At 45.7% G+C, this 25,999-nt stretch overlaps 4 protein-coding genes across 15 annotated transcripts in view; 1 reads left to right on the plus strand and 3 right to left on the minus strand.

The window, feature by feature from the left end:
- Positions 1-2,752, minus strand: part of LOC120905120 (arrestin red cell) — a 71,020-nt gene extending 68,268 nt beyond the window's left edge. For 3 of the 8 annotated variants that reach the window (XM_040315867.1, XM_040315872.1, XM_040315865.1), the window contains exon 1: positions 2,212-2,751. The gene's annotated coding sequence lies outside the window, so the exon portion shown is untranslated. Of the gene's footprint in view, positions 1-2,211 lie in introns of all 8 variants that reach the window. The other 5 variants (XM_040315870.1, XM_040315868.1, XM_040315869.1 and 2 more) reach the window with 3 other exon arrangements.
- A 2,661-nt stretch (positions 2,753-5,413) lies between these two features.
- On the plus strand, positions 5,414-6,620 carry LOC120903899 (checkpoint protein HUS1). Its single transcript, XM_040313565.1, has one exon. It carries the CDS (start codon positions 5,695-5,697, stop codon positions 6,571-6,573), a length of 879 nt encoding a protein of 292 aa, XP_040169499.1. The 5' UTR covers positions 5,414-5,694; the 3' UTR covers positions 6,574-6,620.
- Positions 6,599-7,854, minus strand: LOC120903898 (GATA zinc finger domain-containing protein 1-like). The gene is made up of 2 exons (XM_040313564.1): positions 7,718-7,854; positions 6,599-7,646 (listed from the first exon to the last, which is right to left on the minus strand). The coding sequence occupies exon 2, from the start codon at positions 7,610-7,612 to the stop codon at positions 6,683-6,685; it is 930 nt and encodes a 309-aa protein (XP_040169498.1). The 5' UTR covers positions 7,613-7,646; positions 7,718-7,854; the 3' UTR covers positions 6,599-6,682.
- A 3,518-nt stretch (positions 7,855-11,372) lies between these two features.
- The window catches only part of LOC120901282 (ras-related protein Rab6), a 31,199-nt gene continuing 16,572 nt past the window's right edge, over positions 11,373-25,999 (minus strand). For 4 of the 5 annotated variants that reach the window (XM_040309012.1, XM_040309009.1, XM_040309010.1 and 1 more), the window contains 4 exons: positions 20,304-20,463; positions 16,361-16,566; positions 16,213-16,279; positions 11,373-14,464 (listed from right to left, as the gene is read on the minus strand). In XM_040309012.1, the coding sequence (XP_040164946.1) occupies positions 14,394-14,464; positions 16,213-16,279; positions 16,361-16,566; positions 20,304-20,463 (504 nt within the window). In that variant the 3' untranslated portion in view covers positions 11,373-14,393. Of the gene's footprint in view, positions 14,465-14,657; positions 15,935-16,212; positions 16,280-16,360; positions 16,567-20,303; positions 20,464-25,999 lie in introns of those variants that run through there. The other variant, XM_040309013.1, reaches the window with a different exon arrangement.

The raw sequence follows: 25,999 nt of genomic DNA on the forward strand, positions 1-25,999 counted from the left end.
GAAAGAATCTGACAATTCGACCAAAAAGGAATCTAATTTGCATTTGACAAAGGTTGAGCCAAATCAGACACGTCATATAAGAGGCATCCGCGTATCACGGGGACATCCTGTACATTTAAAACTTCCATTAATATCTATCAAGTCTTTTGAAGTAGTTAAAAGGATCCCATAGAGCTCCCCCACAGTTAAATATTGAATTTACTCACCTTTAATTCAAAACAGCATCAGTAGCAAAGCCAACGAGAATGGCAGTAGCACGGCATGGCGCCAGTGAAACAGTTTCGCCTTCGATGTCCACCACTCCTCGCACTGATTTAGATGTGTTTCCTCCGAAACAAAAAACCCCCCCGGCCACATATTTTCTCACACTTGAATACTTTTCTAAGACCGTATCACTCCAGGCCCACCTCTTCCCCCTCTCTCTCACACACACACATTAAACTTGAAAACGAATGATACACTAGAATCTTCAAGTCCTCTCGTCCTTCACGCTCGCTCGCCATCCACATTCCAAACCCCGTAACCGGAATCGGATAGAAATGTCGCTCCGCACAAACCCCCCCCCCCCCCTTCGGAGACAACCTGGAGGGACACTCGGCTGCGTGTTCCTTTTGCGCTACTGCTCTCTGCGTACAGGGGCGATTCTGCGTACACGTGTGCGGTAAACAAACGAAGCCTGTGCGAAGCCACGGATAACACCGCAGCAGTGGAAGCAGTGCCAACAGATAACAACAAATGTGTTGGAGAAATATTAAACAAACCGCCCAAGCTGCTTCCCCGTTGCCTTCTGCTCTTACTCCTCCCTCTTCCTTCTTCTCACCAAAGCTTGTTGTCGCAGTAACGGGAGTAGAAAAATTCAAATCAGTTGCGCCACTTCTACCGGATACCTTCTTCGCCACTCCCCCCGCTGGGGGGTAGGTCTGTCTATCCGAGCACACCCGTCGTCTGTCTCGTGATAACGACCGGGGGAAGGGGGAAGAATACGCACACAGCAGCGGTGTTGCATGGGCCTACTACGACGCTGCCCGTCGCCTTGACAGTGAGGCAGCAGCGAAGGCATTAGAGGAGGTGTGCACACGCCTGCTGCAAAACGATTGAACGTTCATCAATTGATTTCGCGAGGCTCAACCCCCCCCCCCCCCCCCGATGCAGGGTGAGCAAGGCCAATGTACGGCATGTGGGATAATTATATTAATTTTATTATATTATATTCGTTTGTCCCGTCACTCCCGACAATAAAAGGAGCGTGAGATTTCCCCCGGCTCTGTCTCGAATAGTGGCGCGTGATGGGACGAGATTTGCCAAAATAAGAGGACGAGAGGAAAGAAGGAAAAAAGTCCCCCTCCCCCCCCCCCTCCACCGTCTCACACAATCAATCAATCACAGGCGCAATTTGACGAGCGCGGAACAATCACGATCCGGTCGCGTTCGTGTGGGTCCGAAGCAATCCGTGGGTCACGTTGTCGTTCTGGAAGGAGAGTGCCCGAACGTCTTCCTCCCCACACCACCCAACACGCTACGGGTACTAATTTGCCTTCTTCCCTTATCTTGTTCTGCGACCTGTGATTGTGTGTGTGTGTGTGTCCAACTGCGGTTGGCTAGCGGTTCGGGAGGTTGGAAGAGGGTCAGAGAGCAAAGAATTCTGTGGTTCGAGTGGGTGAGTCTGGGGGGGAGGAAGGTTGATGATGGCTTCCCGAATACGCATTTGGTAGCGCCAGCGCTATACGCCGTAGATATATGCGAGAGCGTTCTCCATGTGTATGGGTGTGTATGTGTGTGTGTGTGTGTGTGTGGAGGGCCCAACACACTGTCACAGGGCGTACTAATAACAATGAATGTTCGTCTTCTGCATGGCTCACGGGATTCGCGTTTTTGTTCCAGCACACCACATTCACATACACACACGCACGCACGTACAGGCAGCACACATACACACACGCGTCTTGTGTTTTGAAGCCAGTTGATGATTCACTTTAGATTTTCGTGCATTTTTGTTCATGTCTACCACCCATACAGCACTACTGCACAGCGAGCCATGGAAGGGAGAAGTGTGTGTGTCTGTGAGGGGTGGAGGAGCTATCTATCTTTTCCGGTGCCCGTTTTTCTTCTTCCTCTCGCTTTTTTTTTCACAAACACACAAACACACGGCAACACACTCCGGGAAGCAATTACGCTACCGCTGGCCACGAAAGGCGAACGCTCCCCCTTTACCTCTCTGTGTTCTTGCGATGCTTCCTGCTTCGACGACGGTGCCAAGCGTAGACTTTTCCTATTGTGTTAGCCGAGGCACAGCACAGCCTACGGGGCAGCCAAAAAGCAGGGAAGGCAAAACTCTCTAGCCCACAAAGGCTGGTCGATTTTCGCTCCCCACCCGACGACGTTGAAGCAGCGCGGAGGTGGAGGAGAAGGAGGAAGCGAGATTGTGCGGCGGTCACTTTGCTTCGTCTGCAAACCAGCAGACCAGCGAGAGAGCGACCCGAACAGCCGGATGAGAAACGGGAAACGGGGAAGGTTTGCAGCAGCACACCGACCAGAACTGACGGAAACGAACCAGGGACGACTGGGCTTAAAGCTGGGCTGGTGCCGTTTGGTCCGAAACAAACGCTGCTGACTCAGCACACACACGCACACACGTACGCATACGACCGTGATTGATCACTTCCGATGCAAGAAAACGAAATAAATTCCGGAATTATTGTTCCTCCAATTCCAGCAGCGAGAGCGAGCCGTAGAGAATGAAGGGTTTTTGATGGGTTCGGCTTGACAGTTTCTACCCGTACAACATGGCGAGGGTTTTTGACGTTTTGACGTATCGTTGCAGCTCGCTCATTATTGCTCTCCCTTTTCCTTCCTTTTCCGTTACCTACAGTGCTCGTTTCAAAGTGACCGTTCAAATAGGTATAGAGCGACAACGTATCGCGCGACAAAATGTAGCTCAAATTTTCACTTTGCGTAGCTTGTTTTATAAAGCAGAAATGTCGCACGAGACTAGTAGCTCTGTTTGCAAAATTGAGCTACTTTGTGTCGCTCGAGATGTCGTCGCTCGCGACGTTGTTGCCCTATCCCAAGTGCCACAAATCCACTAAACGACCACTAAACGGCTTCTAAACGACTCAAGCACTCTACCTAAACGGAATATAGAAAGACTTCGTTTAGCAGACGGCAAACGACTCATGCATTCTAAAAATAGCAAAAAAGCTGGTGGCGCCATCTGTTTGTGGGATACCCCAACCAGTTGAGCTTCCTCGCTTGGAGGAGAGCTTTCTCATTTCCTCTGTACTGTTGTATGGTTTCGCATTGAAGTTATGCATCGCTAGAACAAGAACGGCGAAACGATTGTTTAAATACTAAACTCCAATGGAAACCACCAGTACTGAAGCAAGTGAGATTTGAGTAATGGTCGTTGGTGTTGATACCCACGTATCTGACCACACGACCATTCATGTAGATTTTTGCTCAGAAAGTTAGATGGCTATATAGGTCATGATAAGATGAAAATTGTCGAAACACATTGCAAGAAAAGGATAGCAATATATTGATGAGTTGTAATACGCCATCTATTGATCAAACCAATGAAGCTGTGGAGCTTTCATTTTTTTTCTATGGATATTCAATTTTCCAGTCGTTTAAGCTTAATCTGTGGCGCTTGGGTTGTAATTCGCCATCTACCCAAGTAGCCTTAAGAAACTTTATTTGATTATTAACAGTGTTTTAAAGCCCTTAAAAATCAAATAGAGTTTCTTAAGAGAATGTGACATTTGTCAGCGTTACAGCATAACGACGTATTCCGTTACCCTGTTTTTTTCGATTCGGGCCAATATAACACACAGTGTTTTTCAAATTTTATATACACCAGTTTCATTGTTTCAATATTCGGAAAATTATTTTTTTATTCTTATTTATGTAATAATGCGCATTTATTTTCACAACAAAATATTTGTTTGTTTAATGGTACGTAAAATATGTTTTTCTTTTTTCCTTCACTTGAATCTACGGTGCTAATAAAAAAAAATAATAAAAAAATAATGTTTCAAATTTTTAAATATTATATGCAATGAGTTTGATGAAGGATATGCTAATGAGATAAATGTTTATAAAAAAATATTTGTTGTACAAAATAATATACTCTTGATGATGATAATTTTTGAGACATACTGTACATGGTCACGTACATGGCGCCTCCATTTCTGATGTCAAAAAGTTCGTCAAGCTTCTTGTGTATTGTGTGTAGATGACAACAAAACCAAGCGTCTGCGACAACTTCTATCAGCTATCGTTTAATTTGTGTATCATCATGCTTTTACAACAGGTCAGTGTATCGATATTACCAATCTCTACACATGAGCTACATAAGTTTTATATTTCGCAGCATTTTCGATTCGGATAGCGTTTGGACATCATGTTTTCCGTCCACGGCTGCAGCTAACCTCCATGCTTAATTGATGGAAGAAACCCATGGAATGAATGAAACTTATGTGATACAGTGACAATATGCAGCGGCAAAATGATTAAATGTCGAATAAAAGCATTTGTGTTGCATTTATGCATTTATTCCATGAAATAATAACACCCATTGTTGTAACTTAACGAAGATCTAGAAAATTCGTATAGAAAGAGAAACAGCAATACAGCCATCCCTGTCGATATTTTCGTTAATTTTGATCTTTTTCGTTGAAAATACCGGCTAAATTCTAATTTTTAACGAAAAATTGACGAAGCCAGGAATGCGTTACGCAGTGTTTTAAGCCCCGGAATTACTGCTGTATGGAAAGCTAAAAGTAGTACTTTTAGGCATACTTTTAACGGTTTCTTAACAGGATTGTGCTACTTGGGTATTGTGCAAATCAACGAAGCTATGGAGCTTTTGTTTTTTTCTATGGATATTCGATTTTTCAGTCGTTTAAGCTTAATCCGTGGCGCTTTGGATGTCTATTTGAGCGGTGCACTTGTGCGACCACATCGCATATTAATTTCATAAAATACATGGGGTTGAAAATGTTGATCATGCATGAAACGTAGTTCATTTTTTACGTATTTGGGTTGAATTTAAATTTTAAAATTAAATTAAATAAGACACTCCCACACAAGAAATGAAGGAATCCTGGGGGGAGGGGGGGGGGAGAACAATGAGGGAGGAGTTGCAGTTTATTTATTTTTTGGGACTTTTTAATTTTGTCCACCAACACAATCGCACACCAGCGCGAGCTTTTTGGCGGCCACCTTGAACCCTAGCAAGGACTTTCAAAAACGCTCGCCAGCAGAAGCAAAATCGTACTGATTTGAATCGTTGACGGGCTCGTGCAAATCGGTTTTTGGCGTGCGTTTATGGCAAGTGAGTTGAACGCTTGTTGCACGTGGGACGGTGTGTCATCGCACTGTCTGGTTGGCAAATTCAGAAAAATAACATTATTTTTGCATTCTTCTCAATGTTTTTACACAGCAAAGTAAAAAAAAGTATATTTTTCGTTTATAATATTCCAAAATTTCTGTAAATTAGTTTTTTTTATGGAAAAACATCTCCGATTTGTCAACATTTTCAGTTGTCATGTTATTCGCTGACAAACCAACCTGGTGATTTCCATGCCTCTCTACCGGCGCCAAAATAACCGTTGTTTACAAAAAACAACAAACTGTTCCGTTACCTTCCCGTAGAATCATGTGCACATCCTTCTTCCGACATTACTTCCCACCGCAATGAAGTTCCGTGCCGTCATGAACGATGGCATCAACATCAAGGAGTTCCTCAACGTCATCAGCACCTTCTCGCGGATGCAGAAAAATCTCATCATCAACGTGCAGCCGAGCAAGCTGCTCCTGCAGATCGAATCCGAAGCGTACGATGGCCAGTACCTGTGGTGCGAGATCGACGCGACGCTGCGGGACGGGTTCTTCTCCGAGTACCTGATGGACGGTATCGACACCGAGCACAACCAAATCTACATGACCTGCCTGGCGGCGAGCTTCCTGCGCGCCCTCTCCTACGTGCGCAACAACGCGGTGGAGTACATCAAGCTTAAGCTGATCAAAACGCACATGCCCTGCCTGGCGGTGGAAATGTCGACCACCATCACGAACGACCAGGACGTGCTGACGCCCAAGATACAGCACGCCATACCGGTTACGGTGGTGCCGCGCAGCGAATGGAACCAGTACGCGATACCGCTCGAGGTTGAGTACGACCTGTCGATCGCGATGCCAGCGGGCAAATCGTTGCGCGGACTGCTGGACAAGAAGAAAAACCTCGCGCCAACGGTGACGCTGTACGCTACGACGAACGATGAGCTGTCGCTCGTAGTCGAAACGGAGGTGGTAACGGTGGCCAGCCACTACCGCAATCTCAAGTGTGTGCCGGCACACAAGCCGGGACCGGACGCGGACTCGAATCCAACGAACCTGTCCGAGGCGTGCTGCCGGGTGGATACGAAGAAGCTGGCGGCCCTGTTCGAGACGATCAACTTTTACGACGTCATCATGACGGCAAACATACGGCACGAGCAGGCCCTGAACATACGGTTCGATATGCGGCAGCACGCGTTCGTGAACTACATACTGCCGGCGACCAATTTCGAATGATTTCATCGCACTGTTGGGCAATAAATTTGCACTTTTACTTACTTCAACTGTATTCTTCCTTACTAAAGTAGATTGCTTAGCACGCTAGGCTTAACTCGAAACCAGTCCCCTAACGCCCCATGGTGGCCCACACGTAGTTCCGATTGTCGCACTGTGTGGTGTTGCTCGGTCCGTAGCACTCCGGGCGCGGGTACGGTTCGTTCCGGTCGAGAAAGTAATTCACCGGCGCGTTCATGACAAAATGCATGTACGTAAGCCGCCTCGGTGCTTCCTCGTCCGGCCCGGCCATATACGTGGCCGGATCGAACCCTTCGTTCGGCGGCGGGCTGACGGTCGAGGGAAGCAGCCACGTCAGCACCGCACTCTTCTCATTGTACGCGTCCACGATAAGGCCCCGGATCTGGGCGTAGTACGTATTATCCTTCGTATCGAGCATCGACACAATGTCCCCCACCTGGTACCACACGTTGTCCTGCAGCACTTTCGAGACGGTCCTGGTCGAGGCCGTTTCGCGCGGCGCTTTCGTGGGCTGCTTTTTCGTCAGCGCTCTGCGCGATTTAGTCGTGCGGCCGTTTTTCTTCGTGCCGCGCCGTGCCGGCACCCGGGTGACGGGACAGACGCGACGGCGCAAGCGGCGCGGCGAAAACATTCCCACCGGTGGGACGCTATCGTGCAGCTCTTCCTGCTCGTCCATGCCAACGAAGCCGTCGGCGCCTGATTCGAGATCTACCTGTCCTTCTGCGCTGGGTTGGGGAACGTCCACTTTCTTCGGTGTTACCGGACATTCAAGCAAGGCGCGTTCGGGCGAGTGCTGCACAGCAGAAGCGTCTATTCGTGCGGGTGGGGCATCCTCTTCCATGAGATCTTCGTACTGTTGGGGTCGGTTTTCCGGCTCGGGGGATCTTTCTTCCCGCGAATCTAGTGGGGGATTGAGCTGAACGTCGTGACAGTCGGAACAGATGGATCGTCGGTCCAGCAGGTACCATCTCGCCGTCTCGAGCGTCCCACATATCGAGCATCGCTGCACTTTCGGTGACATTGCCGAGGAAGCGTTTCTAGCGTTTGCCTTAGCCCTTGAATAAAGAAAGGTGTTGTTTTAAACACTTGCAAATAGGAAGAGCAAATAACACAATTACCAACTTACTTAAATTTAACCAAGAAAATCACAGTTTGGCAGTGTATTTCTCCGAATGGATTGTTTTGTTTACATTCTTGCTGGACAGCTTCTAAACAAAACAAAAATCTTGAACCACCAGTTTGACAGCTGAGCTGCTCGAACGGACTTTCCACGAAACGCATTTCGAGTAGTTTGAAACAGGGGGTGTAAGTCCGTTAAGTTCAATTTTGGAAAAGTCACACTAATATCATTATTTTCGGCTTAGGGGAGGATGTTTTGTGGATTTAAGCAATGCCCTGTCAAAAAGAGAGGACTTTATGAGTCTAGTTGATACTGTTTGATACATTTCGATACATTCAATCGATGCATACAAAAAAGTATTGTTGGCTAAAGACAACGCCTATCCTTAGATTCATTTTATCAAGAATTGCGGGAAAAGGACTTACATGAGTTGGTTGCTGATCTCGTGTTAATTAAAAAAAACAGTGTATATTGTCTCTCTCTCTCTCTCTCTCTCTCTCTCTCTCTCTCTCTCTTTCTCTCTCTCTCAATTATCCACAATCATTCTCCAGGATGCTCGGTCCCTGGCTGCAGCCTCCCATCCATGTAGACATCCGATCTCCCTCAGGTCTTGCTTCACCCGATCCAGCCTTCGAGTTCGCTGAGCTCCCCTGCGCCTTATGCCGGACTGGAAATTACTGTCGAACACATTCTTGGTCAGGCATGAGTCTGGCATCCTCATAGCGTGCCCCAGCCATCGTATCCTGCCAGCCTTCGCCTCGGTTTGCCGTACAGCTCAGCAAGCTCGTGGTTCATCCTTCTCCTCCACGCTCCATTGTCGAACACACCACCAAAGATGGTCCTGATGATGCGTCGCTCAAACACGCCCTCTTGAGGCATCCTTCGCTCGGATGGTCCAGGACTCGTGTCTACAGAGGGCCACCGGGAGAATCAATGTGCGATATATCTCACATTTCTTGCGGACTTGAAGCAGAGGCGGATTTATCCATCTCGGGGCCCTAAGCAGGGGATAGAGTTGGGGCCCCTGGTTTCCTTAAAAGTCCAGAAAATAATATCGCATTTTTTTAATATCTTGTTACGAATACCAAATATGTTATCCTGATTTCGCTAGGGATTAATTTTCTTCTGTCGTTTTTTATGGCAGTTAGTTCATTATTTTAAGAGCATCTATCTTCTTGTTCATTGGCATAACAATCGTTGTCGGTAAAGGCCTGCCTGTACCCACTAGTGAAGTGGGCTTGGCTTACAGTGACTTTTTGTTACCGTAGCAGGATAGTCAGTCCTACGTATGGGGGCACGGTCTATTCTGGACTTGAACCCATGACGGGCATGCTGTTACGTCGTACGAGTTGAAGACTGTACCACCAGACCGGCCCAAATAGCATCTATAGTCTTAGTGTAATCAAGCTAACATATTTTGCATATTTTTAGGATGTGCATCCTCGTTGTTTCCGGTAGTGCAAAAATCAAAACTATATTCAAATACTAGCTATACTAGTGTTACTAGTGTTTGATATAAAGAAGCATTTCAATCTCTGTAGTAGTTTTTCAACACAAGTACGCATTAGGTCGTTTTTCTAAGCTAAGAGTCTTTTATATTGAAATGAATCAATGAACAATGAAATTATAAACTGTAGTTATCAAAACTCCAGACTTTGAGAATTTCAGTACAGATTTAGGTATATCTAGATAAAGGCATATCGGGAAAACCAAACAAAAAAATCTGAATTGTACTCATTTATACTTTTGTATTTTTATAGCAGAGTTTGCAATACATTTGTTTGCTCATTCATATACATGAGCTGAGAAAGCCACTATACAAAGCTTGTGTGATTTCCTGTTTCACAGATACATGACATGTGTCTGAAATCCAAGCGTCCGACAATGATTATCCTGCACTTGCGTATTTGTAGTCTTTTCGTCTTTGCAATCGAGATCGCTTAGGAAGTTCTTAAACAATATAAATTAATCGTCCCATAAGTATGTTTGTATAAGCATAAGCATGTAAAATTTGTTTTGGCCTTCAAAAATTATCTCCAAAGTTCGTAACATCTTTTAATTGCTATAAACGTTATCAACACATTCCACACACTTACTTGTAAGAATGTACTACTTTGAGAATGATTTAGTTTTCCGATTATTTGTGCATTAATAACAAAAAATCAATCGCTTATAAAAGTGAACTAACATGTGGAGGTTTAGCTCGGGGCCTCCTTTAAGCCGGGGCCCCCCGCGGCCGCTCAGTCCGCTTATAGGAAAATCCGCCACTGACTTGAAGTCTTCTGGATCTCAGCAGTCGATGAAGCCCATAGTATGCCCGATTCCCCTGAACAATGCGTCATTTCGCTACTGATGTCGTTGTCCGAAGTAACGACCGTCTCGAGATAGGAGAACTCCTGTCGCCATCAAATAATACACTGCTTTCCAGATGGTCTGAGTCTGCGGCCAGCAGGTAATTCGTCGCCGTGATTTTCAATCCAATTCTTGCTACTTCGCGTTTGAGTCGGGTGTATGCCTCACACATCTTCGCTGTTGTCCTGCCGATGATGTCGGACGGATGTCGTTGTCTAACCCCGCGCCTCGAATGACACCTTCCAGGGCGATGTTGAAGAGCAGACAGGAGAGTCCGTCACCTTGCCTCAGACCCCTGTGAGATTCGAGCGATTCTGAAGTCAAATTCGATATTCTCACCTTGCACTGCACCTCGTTCTACCAGCCGGACCAACTTCCCAGGAAAGTGGTACCGCTGCATGATGCTTCATAGCTCATACCGGTCTATGGTGTCGTAGCCCGCCTTGAAGTCGATGAACAGGGTGGTGCGTAGAGATCTGGCGCTCTCCGCACTTCTAGAGAATCTGCCGTAGAGTGAAAATTTGGTCGGTGGTGGATTTGCCTCCAACAAACTCAGCTTGGTAGCTGGCGACAAAATTTGTAGCAAGGGGCGCAAGTCTGCAGAACAGGATCTGGGACAGGAACTGGTAGGCGGCATTAAGGACTGTGATGGCTCTAAAGTTCGAGAAATCCAGCCTCTCGCCTGTAAAAATCCAGACTGCGTGAATGACACCTAGCTTCGACTCCTCCGGTTGTTACTCCTGCTCCCAGACTTTCACGATCAGCTGATGTATTTCTGGTCCAGACTTACCAGACTTATTGCTCTTAAGCTGCTTGAAGGCGCTGGTAATCTCATCCAGAGATGGTGGGGGCACTTCGTCGTCTGCACCGATGCTGTCGCTGATGTTACTGCTCTGATGGTTGCATTGTTCTGCCACTTGCGCCAGCCTCTCCTGCCTCTGCTCCATTCTGGTGTCTTTCGAAGTGGCACTTCCACCTTTCGATCACCTCCTGCTCGTCTGTCAGGAGATTTCCAAGAAAAAGGTTGTTAAGGATAAAATCATGCATGAAAGAATGCATGTTAAACATGATGCGAACCAAGATGCTTTAGGATCTAACCGATTACTGTAATGGCTGTTGAGCCAATGTTGAAGTCAAATAGAGGATATTCCACGTGGTATTTCTGTTTGCAAATGAGTCTTGAACCAATGTTCCACCTATTCAAGGGTTGATAAGGATCACCAGTTATGACGACTGGAGTATGTACTTTTAATGAAACGAAAATAAGATGATAGAACCGGGTCAAATGGTCAATTAAAGGACTCGATACTCATATTTTCTGATTTCTTTATTTTTAACTATGAAAAGCGACTAATATGGATGTTGTTATCCCATGGAATGTGTTCTGTACTGTGTGTCTTGGTTTGTAGTTGCTGTTTTATTATTCCCACGGAGGTTTTGTGAAGTTTTAACCGTCTCTATGTCTCGTCCCTTGCCTGTCTCGTCTCTCTCTCTCTTTTTCTTTCTCTTTCTCTTTGAGGGTGTTGCTTTATTTGATTGTTTCAAGTACCATCCTTCGCGTCCTATCATTCCATCCATCAATAGGCACCAGCCTCCCCCACACGCACCTCCTCCTGCTAAAGTTGCGCTCCACATCCTACCGCTATCATGCTTTTCTTCGATTGTTTTTCTTGTTCTTTAAGTGTTTGTTTATGACAAAATGCGTGATAATTATGTATTGGTTGTATGAGTGTGTGTGTGTGCTCGTCGTACTATTTTCATTTTTTGTAGCAAATTTGCATGTATGATTTGAGTTGCGAGGAGTTGCTGTGTGCTGTTGTGTTTATTTGTCCAACCCCATATTCTGCTTGCGGGATGAGAAAGCGGATAACACCACGGACCGCGGGAAGATGGGAAAAGGAAGGGAGAAGGGCCTAGTGTTACTATTGAGTGTTTTTGTGTCTCTTGTCTGCTCGTTTTGCTGTGCCCTCTATTAAGGTGCTTTCGTGTCTCTCTCTCTCTCTTTCAAATATTCGCTTTAGAATGAATCATCCATTAAGTGTGTGTTTCCTTGTTAAAATAGTAGCTTGGTTTGCATGGTAAAGTCATTGGTATTTGGTAGTAGAAAGTGTATATCCATTAGTTTGGTTATCTGGTTTTCTGTTCTTACGGTTCCTACACGTACCCCCAAAAAAGATGCTACAAAATGAGCCGAATTTACAAATTCATTACTTGTAGCGCGAAGGAGAAACCGAACCGGAACGTAACGACGATACAAAACACGACACTTCCTATCATCTGTATTAGGGCGCCCCATTAGAAGGAGAGTTATTCGGTTTCGGTTTTCTTTTCATACAATTTTCCTTTCATCTTCTCTTATCCTTTACATTCGCGTTTTTTGTTTTGTTTTAGCTGCAATTTATTTCGACCGATGTTTGACTCTTCTAAAAGAAAAAGAAACATGCCTTGATTTCTATTAATTTTTTCCCCTTTTCTTTTCCTGTGTCTAAAACTTACAGACTCCAACTTTTCCCATTAGCCCACCGTTTCTGGTTGTTTCCTTGTATTTTTTCACTTTCGTTTTGTTTTTTTTTAGTAATAATTGGTTTAGATTTAAGAGTTGAAGATGAAAGAGAGAAACTTTCTTATTTTGCGTTTTTTTTTCTTTTGTTTTTGCATCATTCCGCTCGTATAGTTGTGTTCCTGTTTCTTTTTATTTTGTTTTGTTTTTTGTTGTGTTTTGTTTGTTCTACAGCTTAGATGTGCGAAGGGTTGGTTTTGAGAGTGTTTAATGATCTTGTGTGTCTTTGTGTGTGTTTTACTTGGGAAAGGGGGGACTTGTGATGGTGTTGGTTGGTTTAGTGCATATTTTGTGTTGCCTTTTTTTATTTGCAGTTTTCTTTCATATACCGTTATCTAGTAATCACGTCATCGGTTTTTTTTGCTAAATCTTTCTCCAAACAAACTGCCGTTTTATCCCTTTCACAAGCAGCACACACGTTGAAGCAGCAGATATAACATGCAGCGCGGTAAAACCATACGCAAGTTTTCTGGCGCACTTTGTGACAACGCTTTTGGTTAGGTGTATGGATTAATTCTTCTCTCTCTCTCTCTCTCTCTTTCTCTCTATCGTTCCATCATGTTTGCTTACTACTACAACTTTTTTCTTGTTTTTAGTGATTAATGAATGAGTTGGTTGCTTGTGTTTGAATGATTTTAGGCAGTGGAGGAGTTGTTAGCGTTGGCGCATTAAGTAATGTGTTTACCAGTTCCATTTACCGAACCACCGAAAGGGTGTTGAATGTTTCTAACACATTAAGCAACACGATTGTATTGAAAAGAAAAAATAATAAAATAAACATAAATTTAATAATTAAATTCCAAACAGTTAATGAACTGATCCTTCCACTGAATGGATTTTAAATTAATTTAAATGAAACCAAAAAATTTACAAAATACATTCTCTTTCACAAATCATTTTAATCATCCTCTCCTGCTGCTCATTCATATTAATGCAGTACTATGAAATCTGTTTTAAACTACTGCAACCAATCCTTCTTGGTTCTCCTTAGCTCAATCCTTTTCTGACTCCAAAAAACCTTGCCTCTTCGCTATTCTGCTAACTCACGTGTTGGCATGCAATAAATGTTTTTTTTTTTTTGCATGTAGTCGTACCACTACACTGCAGCTAATTGAATCGTTCGCTATGCGTTTCGCCGGTTCTTGTGCTTTTTTTTCTCTCCTTGTTGCTTCTCGGTGTGTTTCTAATATTGTTTTAAGCTTTTGTTTCCCCTCCTAGTGTTGTGTGATGAAGCCAGCGTTCTTCTGTCCGTCTATTCTCACTCGTCACACACTACACGCTCCTATAAAGCCATACACACTCATGCACACTCAGGCAGGCAAATATGGGAGAGGAGGTCCTCCCAGGTGAGGTCCTAAGCATAAAAGCGCCATTTCATTTTTTTCTCTTTGCATCTAGAGTAGAGCAGAAAGGAGGGTAAAGAGTAACCAAAACGATACACTAACTCGCCACTAACATATACAGCCCTCCAAAACGTTGTCCACCCATTGGATTGGATGCGCGAGTAGGACCAAAAACGCAACGAAAAAACAAAAAAAAAAAACACTCTTCACAAAGCGTGCGCGTCGATGATTGTTGAACGAACGTTCGTTGCGTATGTTTTGCTTGAAATGAAGACTAACAGAGTTTAGCTACGGGATGTTGCGGCGCGTGCACTCGTTCTCTCTTTCGCTCTCGTTGCTGCGGCACCCGCGCGCACTACTACACAATTAGGAGTATCAGTTTGTTTCCTCTCGTTTGCATCCAGATGCGTGCAGGGAGCATGTGCTCTTAACACATGCAGCCACCCTCCGAGTCTTGCTGATCGCCAGAGTTCGATGGTTGAGTTTGCAGATCGACGGCTGTAAGGTTGTGGTAGTGATGGTGGTGGGGGTTAGCGTTTGGTTTGCATGGGTTAAGGAGCATTAGAGGTACGTTAGTGGGACATTTTTCGCATTATTGTTCACTGTAAGACAACGGTTAAAGGTTAACAGTAAAAAAAAAAGGAAAAGGAAAAGAAAAAAGGGTCGTAAAAAATAAAAACCAAAATCGTCATAATAGAATAGACTTTACTGCGGGTTTTGCTTTTATTTACTTTCCTAACAACTTATGCTTAAAAACGTTAATAAGTAAGAATAGAGTAAGTGACCCCCCGATCTGGTGGTAGTAATAGTAAATAGCAACAGTAGTAGTAGTACAAGTCTCCTATGGGTGTGTGTGTATAAATCTTACAAAATGTCTTCCTCGCGTCTCTACATAGAATCCATCCTTGTTAAGCTGTCCTGGGACGGCTCGGAGTCTCCGTCTTGGTGTATTGTGGGAATAATTGCTCGTTCTATAACAATTTTTCTATTGTGTTTTGTGGATGTATATGTGTGTATGTGTGTGGACAAAAAGTGAATAAAATGAGACAAAACTAAAGCGTACTCGGTCGGTATAAGTCTGACGATGTGCAACAGTTTATACACAATAATATTGCCGCTCTTTCTATATTCACCTCTCTGGAAGGAGTTATCATATCGGAAACGTGTATATATTGCATTTGCAGTCACACAGCGCCGTGGGGGAGTGAATAAGCTACTTAATTTATTTGCAATAATCTAACGCAAACCTGACTGACCTGATTGAAGAGGGGCACAACCGGGAAAAGAATCAAAACGAGAAATGGAATAAAAAATAAGCTGCCCCGACGCAGCTCAATTGTTCATATTTTTACGCAAAACAAAATCCCTCCCACAACACCTGCATTTCATAATAAGCGCGACAATTGTGTCCGTCCACTTAGAAATAGTTCACACCATGCTGCTGCGCTCCATTATTATTATTTTTTGTTGCTACCAAAATAAATAGGTCGGAAAAAACGTGTAACAAAACAAAACTAACGAAAAAAAGACTAAACACTGCACTGCAAGTTCGGGCGCCGTTCGTAGGGATGTGTGTCCGTGTCCGTGTCCTCACTCTCATTATTAGTTCAAGAGCCAGTCCGTCGAGGAGAGGGGGAAGGGGGGAGGGGGCCGGCTTAACACAGCGAAATAAGCAAAATTACAATCAATCGTAATGGTGAAAAACGCTGGTCCGTGTTGCAGTCGTGTTATATTAGCAGTAGTTTGCAGTAGAATAGTAATAGTACAGTCAATAGTAGTAGTAGTAGTAGTAGTAGCAGTAGTAACGGGTTATCATCATAATGCTTTCAAAAATAGTTGTCTCTCCGTGGCGCCGGTTGGGTACGCAGACGAGGAGGGGGATGGTACCGGGAGCGCGATTTCAGCAGGCACAGCCACCTTCCGGGTCTTTTGTTTCGTTTGGCGAATCTTTCAGCACAACCTCGTGCACTGATGGTGGTGGTTGGGAAGGCAGGGAAGGAGTAGAAAGTAAAATGTTAAGGAAAAAACACAAACAAACAAACAAAACAACCAAAACAATAGAGACAAACAGAAGAAAAACAAAAGCAAATGTATGAAAATATGAAAAAAAGTGAATGAAAAGAAATGAGCTATTTTATGGAAATGGCCCAATATACATTCGTTTGCTTTGCGGCTTCCTTGTAAAACAACATTGAAGCTGCAATGGAAACGACGATAATGATCATTTGGCTTTGCTAAAAGGATACTGTCTTCTGGTGGTTTATTCTCGGTCGAATCCATGCCAGGCAGGGCGGCGGCCACTCTTCGGAAAAGCTACAACAAAAAAGAAGAGCAAATGAATTAGCAAAAGCCTCTCTCTCTCTCTCTGCAGGCTTGTCAAACCAATGCCCTTACCTGCTTAACGTTATAGCCGGCTTTCGCACTAGTCTCGATAAACATTACGTTCAGTTCTTTCGCTTTTCGCTCGCCCTCCTCCGTCGACACCTGGCGCTTGTCGGAAAGGTCGGTTTTGTTGCCCACCAGCATGATGATCACGTCGCTGCCGCGCTCCGTTCGCACGTCATCGATCCATTTCGACGTTTGATGAAATGAATTCGCGTCTGTAAGGGAGGGAGGGAATAAAAAGTGTTCAATATATGCAACTAATCAATTAGAAGTACAAAACAATTTAAATAATAGTTGAACAGCTCGAATTTCCTAGTGTGCTGTCGGTTTATCGTTGCAACAGTCAATCGAACGTAGTGTGTAATAGTGATGGGTAAAGTTGGCAAAAATCCGGAATTGACTCTGATCCGACTCCGATAATTTCGAAACCGATTCTGGAAGGTAGGTCCGCTCAGCATTATCCGGAGTCGTTCAGAATCGTCTGGAGTCGTCCTGAATTACCTGGAGTCCCCTGGAGTCGCCCAAAGACGGAATCGTCAGAAGTCGTCAGGAGTCGTCCAGAGTCGTCCAGAGTCGTCCAGAGTCACCCGGAGTCGTCCAGGAACGCCCGGAGTCGCCTGGAGTCATCCGGAGTCGTCGGGCGACTTCGGACGATTATGGACAACTTCGGACGACACTGACTGCAGACGACTCCGAACTATTCCGAACGACTCCGAACAACTCCGGATGACTTCTGACAACTTCGGGCGACTTCGGGCGACTCCGGACGACTCCGGACGACTCCGGCCGACTTCGGATGACTCCGGACAACTCCGGACGATTCTGACTCCGGACGACTCTGGACGACTCTGAACGACTCTGGACGACTACGGACGACTCTGACTCCGGACGACTACGGACAACTCCAAACGACTCCGGACGAGTCCGAACGACTCTGGATGACTCCGGACGACTACGGACGACTCTGGACGACTTCTGAAAATTCCGGACGACTCCGGACGACTCCAGACGACTTCTGAAAACTTCGGACGACTCCGTACGACTACGAATGACTCTGACTCCTAACGACTCCGGACGACTCCGAACGAATCTTCGGACTACTCCAAAGGACTCCGATCTAGACGACTACGACTCCGGATGACTCTGACTCCGGGCGGAACTAGTGCTTCCCATTTTGCCGCAGTCGGAATCCGTCTAACAATAGTCGGAGTAGGATTATAGTCGTGGGTGCGCTCCAGAGAGCTTACAGTAGTGTTCAACACTAAGTGGTGTAACCTACATACTACAAATCGATTAAACTGAGACGGGGTTCAAATTCCCTTTAATCCTGTGCACTGCACAGTCCGCACTAGAGCCCTTTGCGGTGGCTGCGACGGCCAAAGAATTCATTAGCAACTCATTCACAAACGAAGCAATGAAATCTGAATCGACACCGCTTAGAGACACTGCACAAAGCAGAGGCAGGACACGGCACTAGCAGAGCAGCAGAGTGTGGGATGTGACCAAGAAAAACGCCCCGAACAAGAGTCATTTAAGGGAAAAAGGGCAGTTTTCATTATCATTTTATTCATTCGATCTTCTCACCGCCGGCGGTACCTCCTACCGACCGCATTTGCATTAGCTTCGTGCATCGGTCACATTTAGCTTGGATTTGATGCCCATTAGAGGACAGTACGGGGCTATAAGGGATTGGCCTCATCATTGGGTGAGGAGCGCCCCAAGGGTCAGTCGGAGCTTCCTCACCAATAAGCGCTTGTCCTACCGCCAATTTAAGTGTGGTGGAGCTCTCTCACACACACACACAAACACAACTGTGGCTGGTGGAAACGGAAATCGATTCGGCAGCGCTGCCACACAGAAAGCCACGCGGATGTACGCCGCACTGCAGTGAAGTGGTTAGTGCACATCACAGCCGTCCAAGGAGGCGTGTAGGCCGGCCTGTCGAAGCGTATTTCTAGGTTTAAATTTAACCACACACACACACACGTTCGATTGCACACGAAAGCGAACGAAAGTGTGCACTGGACGCCCAGCTGGACACGAACGAATGAACACGAGCGAATGCATTTTGACCTATCCTTAAAATTGCAACGAAAAAGAGAAAGAGGGAGAGGCGCTTCTGTACTTCTTTTCGCTTTATTTATCCTCCCCCAAAGACATGCCATTATTGCACAGCCAGCGGTGTATCGCGTAATGATTTTTTGTTGGTGTCACTGTGTGCATTTGATGACACGTCGGGTCACTGTCTGCATCTTTCTCATAACTTTTCTACGCAAAAAAAACGCTCCATGAAGAAGCTGCAAGTCATAAAACAGTGACACAGTCTCTATCGGGCCACAGTGCCACACCGTAAGCGAGCGAATCATCAAAATGTTGTTGTGCAATGACAGGATGATAAAGCGCGTGAAATTGATCGTTGCTGATGCGTGACCGATTGAGTCACACACACACGGCGAAACTAATTGAATCGCAGCGTCCTATCCATCTGCCGACCGATGAGCCATAGCCGCGTGATAAGTTTGGACAATATTGACCGCTTCACGCGTAACACCATCCCCACACACCACACGCGCCGCATTTGTGGGTAAATGTTTCACTTTCAGTCAGTGGAAAAAAATATAAATTTAATAAAACTGTACGCCAAGCGCATGACGCCGCACGAGAGCAGAGGTATTTACGAAGGGCGTCATGTCCGGAGGTGGGGGAGAGTATGACTAACAGATATATTGGAGGTGTTGATATGGATCATTTGGTTCAACAGGTTTGTGGAATGATGCGTGGGAAGAATTGGAGTGGATTGTTTAAACATTCGTCCGATTCCAAAACAAAATGTGGGCAATTTTGAATTTAATCGATATATCGATTATATCGGAAACCAGGAATTGCAGCATTGAAATGTTTGCTTTTACACACAACGCTTCCAGTTTTGATCTAACATCTCCGTCAAAAATCTTAATCTTAACATAATATCTATAAACTTAATAATTAAATAGAATTACGTCGAGTCCAACAAAACAGTTTGACGCCTCTGAACCAATTCTTTGAATACTACCAAAATCACTAAGTAATTTGCACAAATTTAGAGAAATTTCTAGATCTTGCTTCTAAAGTATTGCGAGTTACACCCATTGTAAAGCACGGCGGCCCATTTTACGATTACCAATCGAGTTACGGCAATCGCTACCACTCGAGGCAGACCTAACTGTGTCAACGGTGATAAGAAGCCTTCCACACAAGTGTGCCTAGCGCCAACGGGGAAACAATTTGTTGCGCTCTTCGCCGTAAAGATATTTTCCAATCAGCACGAACGCACAAACGCACCGTTGCCCTCTCCCGGTGGTGAGAGTTCTTGCGACATTACAAGCGTGTAGAGCAAAGAAAAAAGGCCCTCCTATGAGACTCCACCTCTGCAGCAAGCGTGCACTTGAGTCGTAATTGCACGCCAAACAAACAACAAGTGGGCGCGCACTTGCCCAACGGGCTCTCTTTCTCTCCCTGCAAAAAAGCGCAAGAAGTGATGTGAAAAGCATACATACTGAAAACGCCGAAAATGTCAAACCCCTGAGGTTGCTCTGGGATGACTCAATGTTAGTCCATAGCCCCTTGCACGACGACAGCAGAAAGGTCACTGGAATATCTCAATAAATCGCAAGCAGCACTTCCTCCGACGGACGTCATCTTCCGAACGACTTTTCTTGCTCGGTCATAATGGTGTACGGTGTGAGACACCAGACGTCTTCGTAGCACAACCAAAACCTTGCATGATTTATGGATATGAATCAAAGCATTCAGAGTTCTTGGAGCAACAGTACCAGCAACACTCATGCGAGTAAATGGGAAGAGACGAGTCTTACTAAAATATGCTCGGTCAAAAAGACGTTTGCATTAATCGTTTTTCTCCCTCCGAGAAAAGGGGGAGCCTATCTACTCGCCCTGCCATTTCAATACTTACTTGTAATGTCGTACACCACTACTGCTACGGTTGAATCACGAATGTAGGATGGTATCAGCGACCGGAACCGTTCCTGGCCGGCCGTGTCCCACAGCTGTAATCTCACTGTTCGATCCTCTAGATACATCGTTTTCGAGAGGAAGTCTATACCGATCGTGGCCTGCAAATTAGAAGAAGAGTAAAAAGGAATGCGTTAGTTAAAACGGAAGAAAACAAGCATCGCTATGCGCTTTCCCCCCTCTTACAACTACGAGATATAGAAGGCCGGTCCACCGATAGGGCTGAGGGCCCTTTTTTCATCAACATTGATTCCATGCATCGCTCTCCCAACTAGTGATGTGCTCTCTGGAGCGCACCCTCGACTCCGATCCGACTCTGGTTATTATTAATCCGATGTAGACTGTGGCAAATCTGAACCACTGGTTCCTCTTGGAGTCGGAGTCGTCCGGAGTCGGAGTCGTCCGGTATTGTCCAAAGTCGTCCGGAGTTGTCCGGAATTTTCCAGAGTCATCCGGTGCCGCTCGGAGTGGTCCTGAGTCATCCGACTCGATATGACTCTGACGCCAAACGACTCCGGGCGTCTTTGAATAATTCCCCACAACTCCGGACAACTCCGGACAACTCCGGACGACTCCGGATGACTCTGACTCACAACGACTCCGGACAACTACGGACAACTACGGACAACTACGGACGACTCCGGACGACGCCGGACGACTCCCGACGACACCGGACGACACTGGACGACTTCGAACGACTTCAGACGACTCTGGATAATACTATGAGTCAGAGTCGTCCAGAGTCGTCCACAGTCGTCCAGAGTCGTCTTTAGTTGTCCGGAGTCGTTGTGAGTTAGAGTCGTCCACAGTCGTCTGGAGTCGTCCGGAGTCGTCCGGAGTCGTCCGGAGTCGTCCGGAGTCGTCCGGAGTTGTCCGGAGTTGTGGGGAATTATTCAGAGACGCCCGGATTCGTTTGGAGTCGGAGTCGTACCGAGTCGGATGACTCAGGACCACTCCGTACGAATCCGGATGACTCCAGACGACTGTGGACGACTCTGGACAACTCTTTCAACGCCTTTTCGAACGATGCCGGATGACTCCGGACGACTCCTGACGACACCGGACGACTTCAAACGACTTCAGACGACTCCGGATAATGCTGGGCGGATCTACCTTCCGGAGTCGGTTCCGAATTTATCAGAATAGGATCGGAGTCGGCATCGAGTTCTTGCCAACTTTACCCATCACTACTCCCAACTGCATTGCCACAAGATGAAGATTGCACTACGACACAAAGCCCATCGTTGCCGAACGTTGTTGAAGCGCGCTGTTCAATCAATCGCACACATCCAAAGCCAATTATGGCCACACTTCACCAACATGCGGACGCAAATATGGCCCCGGGGTCGTGTGCTTCCCGTCTATCGGATATCTCATTTCCGACTGGTTTGCCACAGGCTCGGTACGTCGTGCTCGTACGGCAGATGAACCAACGTTCTTTCTGCTGGTGGAGGTTCGTGGCAGGCCTCAAGGATTTTACCTCACAGTGTCGCATCATTCCTACACGTCTTCTTGAAACCTCTCCTCTCATCCCGGAAACGTGTCCCAATGGGGACGACTATTAAAGTATCATTTCCGTCCGTACCGACACGAAAACGCACCATCATGGGTTGAAGTAGCGTCGGATCGATAAAACACGAACGCGCATAAATCTTCCCAATCGATGGCGTCATCCCAGGACCAGGGGCTTCCAGGGGGGAACCAGCCAGCTGACCGACCTGTGTCCTTTTGGTTTGGGCACAGACAAGACGCCAGACGTAGAAGCCGAAGGTAAATCGACCTGTCGTGAGTAAGCCACCTTTTCTCGCGCGCCGTTTTTATTTCGACTCCCCATAAAGCCTATTAAAGGAATGGTACCGTTTGCTACTGTGCCGAGGCCCATTGACGGTGGGTTTTGGGGTGTGGGCCAGACTGCGTCTGGGAAAAACAGGCGCCGCGCGTGCTTCAAAGCGTTTCCAGGGCAAATAAATATGGATCATCTAATATGCATGAGAAAACACACGGGAGAGCTGTTGGATAGGTTCCTTTCTTGCCATTTCTTGGTTACAGATGTACGCGGTGGCAGTACGTTTCATCAAAGAAAGAACAAACGCATGCCTACAAACACTCCCGGAAGTCGATTCTGGAAAATGCTGGAGGTTAGAAGAATAATGAGCACACTTTGTCTAGAGGGGCCGAGCGGATAACAGCAACACACAGTGGAATAGCTCTGTTGGGGATATTTTGTGTGCATCGTGCAAGATATGAAGACGGTGTGGAGGCTTAATTTTAGCACAGGGAGCACTTCTGAATGACCGACAAGATAAGAGCATTCAGGAGAGTTAAATTTGGTAATGAAAATGCTACCGCTTAATGATGAATCATAAGCGTTCATGATAATACACATTTTAGTTGAGATACATTTGGTTTCGGCAGGGCTTTTGTGGCGCACGTCTCGCGCACCTTAACAAACACGGAACAAACAAACATTAGCAAACAAACTAACCGGGGCAAAAGTTTAATGAGCATGTTTTGTCAGTTTTTATCATTCGCTTTCCGTTTTGCGACACATAAATAACTCGGAGCGCAGAGCGAGCTCGCCCGCCATGTGCGCGCTGTTGTGTGCAATAAAATTGGAAAATTGCTCCTCCGGGCAAGAGAGTGGGTCGTCACAGCCCGACACCGGACCGAGGCGAAACCCGTAGACTGAATCGCTACACAACCTACCACCACCCGAGGGGACACGAGGTCGATCACGGGTCCTCGAACCATGTTTTGATGGCGTAATAGGTGCTTTTCTCTCAACGCTTACAGGACACAAGGAAAAACTTGGGGAATAAAGGGGTACACGGCTTGGTCCCGGAGGGAAGTATTGCACTCTTGGGTCGAGAAGAAGACGAGCACCAGCATCAACCCCCCACTAACCCGGCCACTTGAACTCGAGCTCGGGCAGGCACAACTTGAAATACACTTGAAAATCCCTCCGGTGCACGTGCAACCGCCAGCACAACTCTCTAGCCCGCTTTTGTGTCAGATGGGGAGTGGGAAAAGCAGCAAACATAAAATCGGCCAGACGGGTAGTTTTCACAAAAGAGGAACGCGCTGGAACAGTGCTCTGCTGCTGCTGCATTTTTGTTGCCGTGGAATGCATCCCAAAGTTATAAACTGAATAAATAAAACGATAACACCTCGAAAATTCTGGCCACGGAAATTGTACTGCCACGAAACGGCATGAAACGGGTTCGTACGGAACAACATGCTGCTTAACGATCGCGTTTTGGTATGGGCAGGGAAGCTGCACGTGTTGTGCAGCGTTGGGTTTGTGGGTCAGTCGACAGAGAAACACCATCACGAAAATACGGCTAGCAAAGGCGTAAAACATTTACATACGAGCTGGATTAAACCTTTTTTGAAATGTGTATTTGTTGTTGTTGTTGTTGTTGTTGTTGTTTATTGTATTAAGTGATTGGCCAAACAAGCGGCCTTATCACTGAATTAAAACTAAAACTTAAATAACTAACGCAGTGTACAATGACAAAACGAATCAACAAAATCTAGTAGATAGGTGCCAGTCAAATGAAATGTAACGCTGATTAAATTTACGGGCCATCGCAGTCATTGGGTCGTTCTCGCTGTATGCACGTCTTGTAAGGTCAGTTCTTATTAGTCTGTAGTTACGGAACACTCTAGGAGGGACATTTATGTTGACTCTAGCCAGTAGTTCTGGCGAATCTATCTCACCGACAATAAGTTTGGACAAAAACGTACGTAGAGTAAATAAACTGCTACAACATGTTTAAGAAACTTTACAGCATTTGAAAAACTTTCGTAACAATTATACTGATTTGCATAATCGTATCCATAGAAATGAATCAACAAACCACGTTTTTACGTCTACTAAACATGTCCAGTTAACTGGTATGGTGCCAACGGTGCTATTTTGCACAACGAAGGTCGCGTATTGAAATCTAAGTCAGACCCCTTACCCAGTCATGAAATTAAAAATTACCAGAACTTTTTACCGGTAACTTATAAAAATACAAGAAAAGAAAGACAAAGTTTAAGATGTTTCATAGCGTATTTTGAAAGTTTTTCAGATTCTGTTTGCACCCAGTAGTTTTCCTTAATTTATTAACTTTTAAATTTGCCAGCTTTACTCTACATTGCACTGTATATCACTGTTTGGCACAATGAAAGCGATTAAAAGGCAGTGAACACCTAAAACTGTATTGCAAAAATGAACATTTCGTATGCTTGAAAGTTCCTGTTCATTTTATTTTGCACATTTAAATACTTGAACACTCGCTTTGGGTAATAAAGTATTTTGGGATGAAAATTAGGAGAAGCAACAACTTTTTTCTTTACTCTTAGCAATCAGTAATGCTTACTTTTACGGCACTGTGGAGCTGCTTCAAACTTTGAGGTTTTTCCTTTTGTAATAAGTACTTTTGCCATCATTAATAGGCAAATTTTACCAAAAAATTGATTTTTTACACAAACCCCGTCTAAAAGCAAAGGGAAAATGGTTCCCCAACACAAAGATACTGTTTTATGTACTCCACCTTCGTAGTATCAGAACCACAACCACACCCCGAGACAAATTGATTCCATGCAGAGAGTGGATCAATCATCTCGTTTTACACGCATCGATTCCACTTTGCCAAAGGACGCCAAATTGTGCCCTTTACGGCTCCCACCCAATTGTTTCGGCAGGATCTGCTCTGAAAGGCATCGATGGTGCCGATGAGCAGCGAAATTCTAAACCACACTGTTGCAAAAGCAATTCTTTTGTGTGATTTAACACATGTTCGAGCCACACATAACCGGCCAGGGAGTGGAGCTCCAAAAACCATGGTTCAAAATGTAAGCACAGCGCATCCCACACTGTTCCACACACAGGTTCAGTGAGGCTACATAGTGTATCGATACGCAACGACACGTCGGCAGTCTGGTAGGGCTGCGAAATCCCAGGGAATACTGGAGGGTGGCACTGAGCTGCTAAAATGGCCGGAACCTTTACGTCAACCGAATCAACCGGAGGGAGAGTCCCGGGCAGAGGTTGGCCGGTCGTACGGGGTACGTACATTGAAATGTGTGCTCTGCTGTTCGCCGGTCGCCGATATGGTTTGCACTTTGCGTGGGGCGACATCATGTCTCCGCATACATTTTAATGATCTAATTTCACATCACTCCGCCTCGTCCCGCCTTGGAGGACCGGTCGACACAGGGCAAAACCGTGATGAATGTTTCGCGTAGGTGGCAGTGGTTGGCTTGTGGTGGCCGGGTTTGGAGGGTTTTATTGTCTGAAGGACGTCATTGGATCGAAAGTGAAGCGAAGCGCGGCTCTCCAAATGCGCTGTGCCGGTCGTCGCCTGTGCTACGGATCGATTACGATTGAAAAGGGTTGTTTCTCGAGCTTGGCAAAAGTTCCATATTTGCCTCGAGGCGTACCATTCTATTGCTGCAAAACGAGACTGCCATCAAGTAAAGTTTCTTATCGAAATTGTTCGTTTGTTCTGTTTAAAATTTCATTTCTGGTTCTACAATCAAAGGTTCTTCTTGTTCCTATTCTGTAAAGTTACACGAAACATGTAAAGACTAAAGGCCATTTCCCATTCAAGTTTGGAGGCGGTCAGAGTTTAGCTTACTCCAAAGCGC

Source organism: Anopheles arabiensis, chromosome 3, assembly GCF_016920715.1.
Source record: "Anopheles arabiensis isolate DONGOLA chromosome 3, AaraD3, whole genome shotgun sequence".
Classification (NCBI taxonomy): Eukaryota; Metazoa; Arthropoda; class Insecta; order Diptera; family Culicidae; genus Anopheles; species Anopheles arabiensis.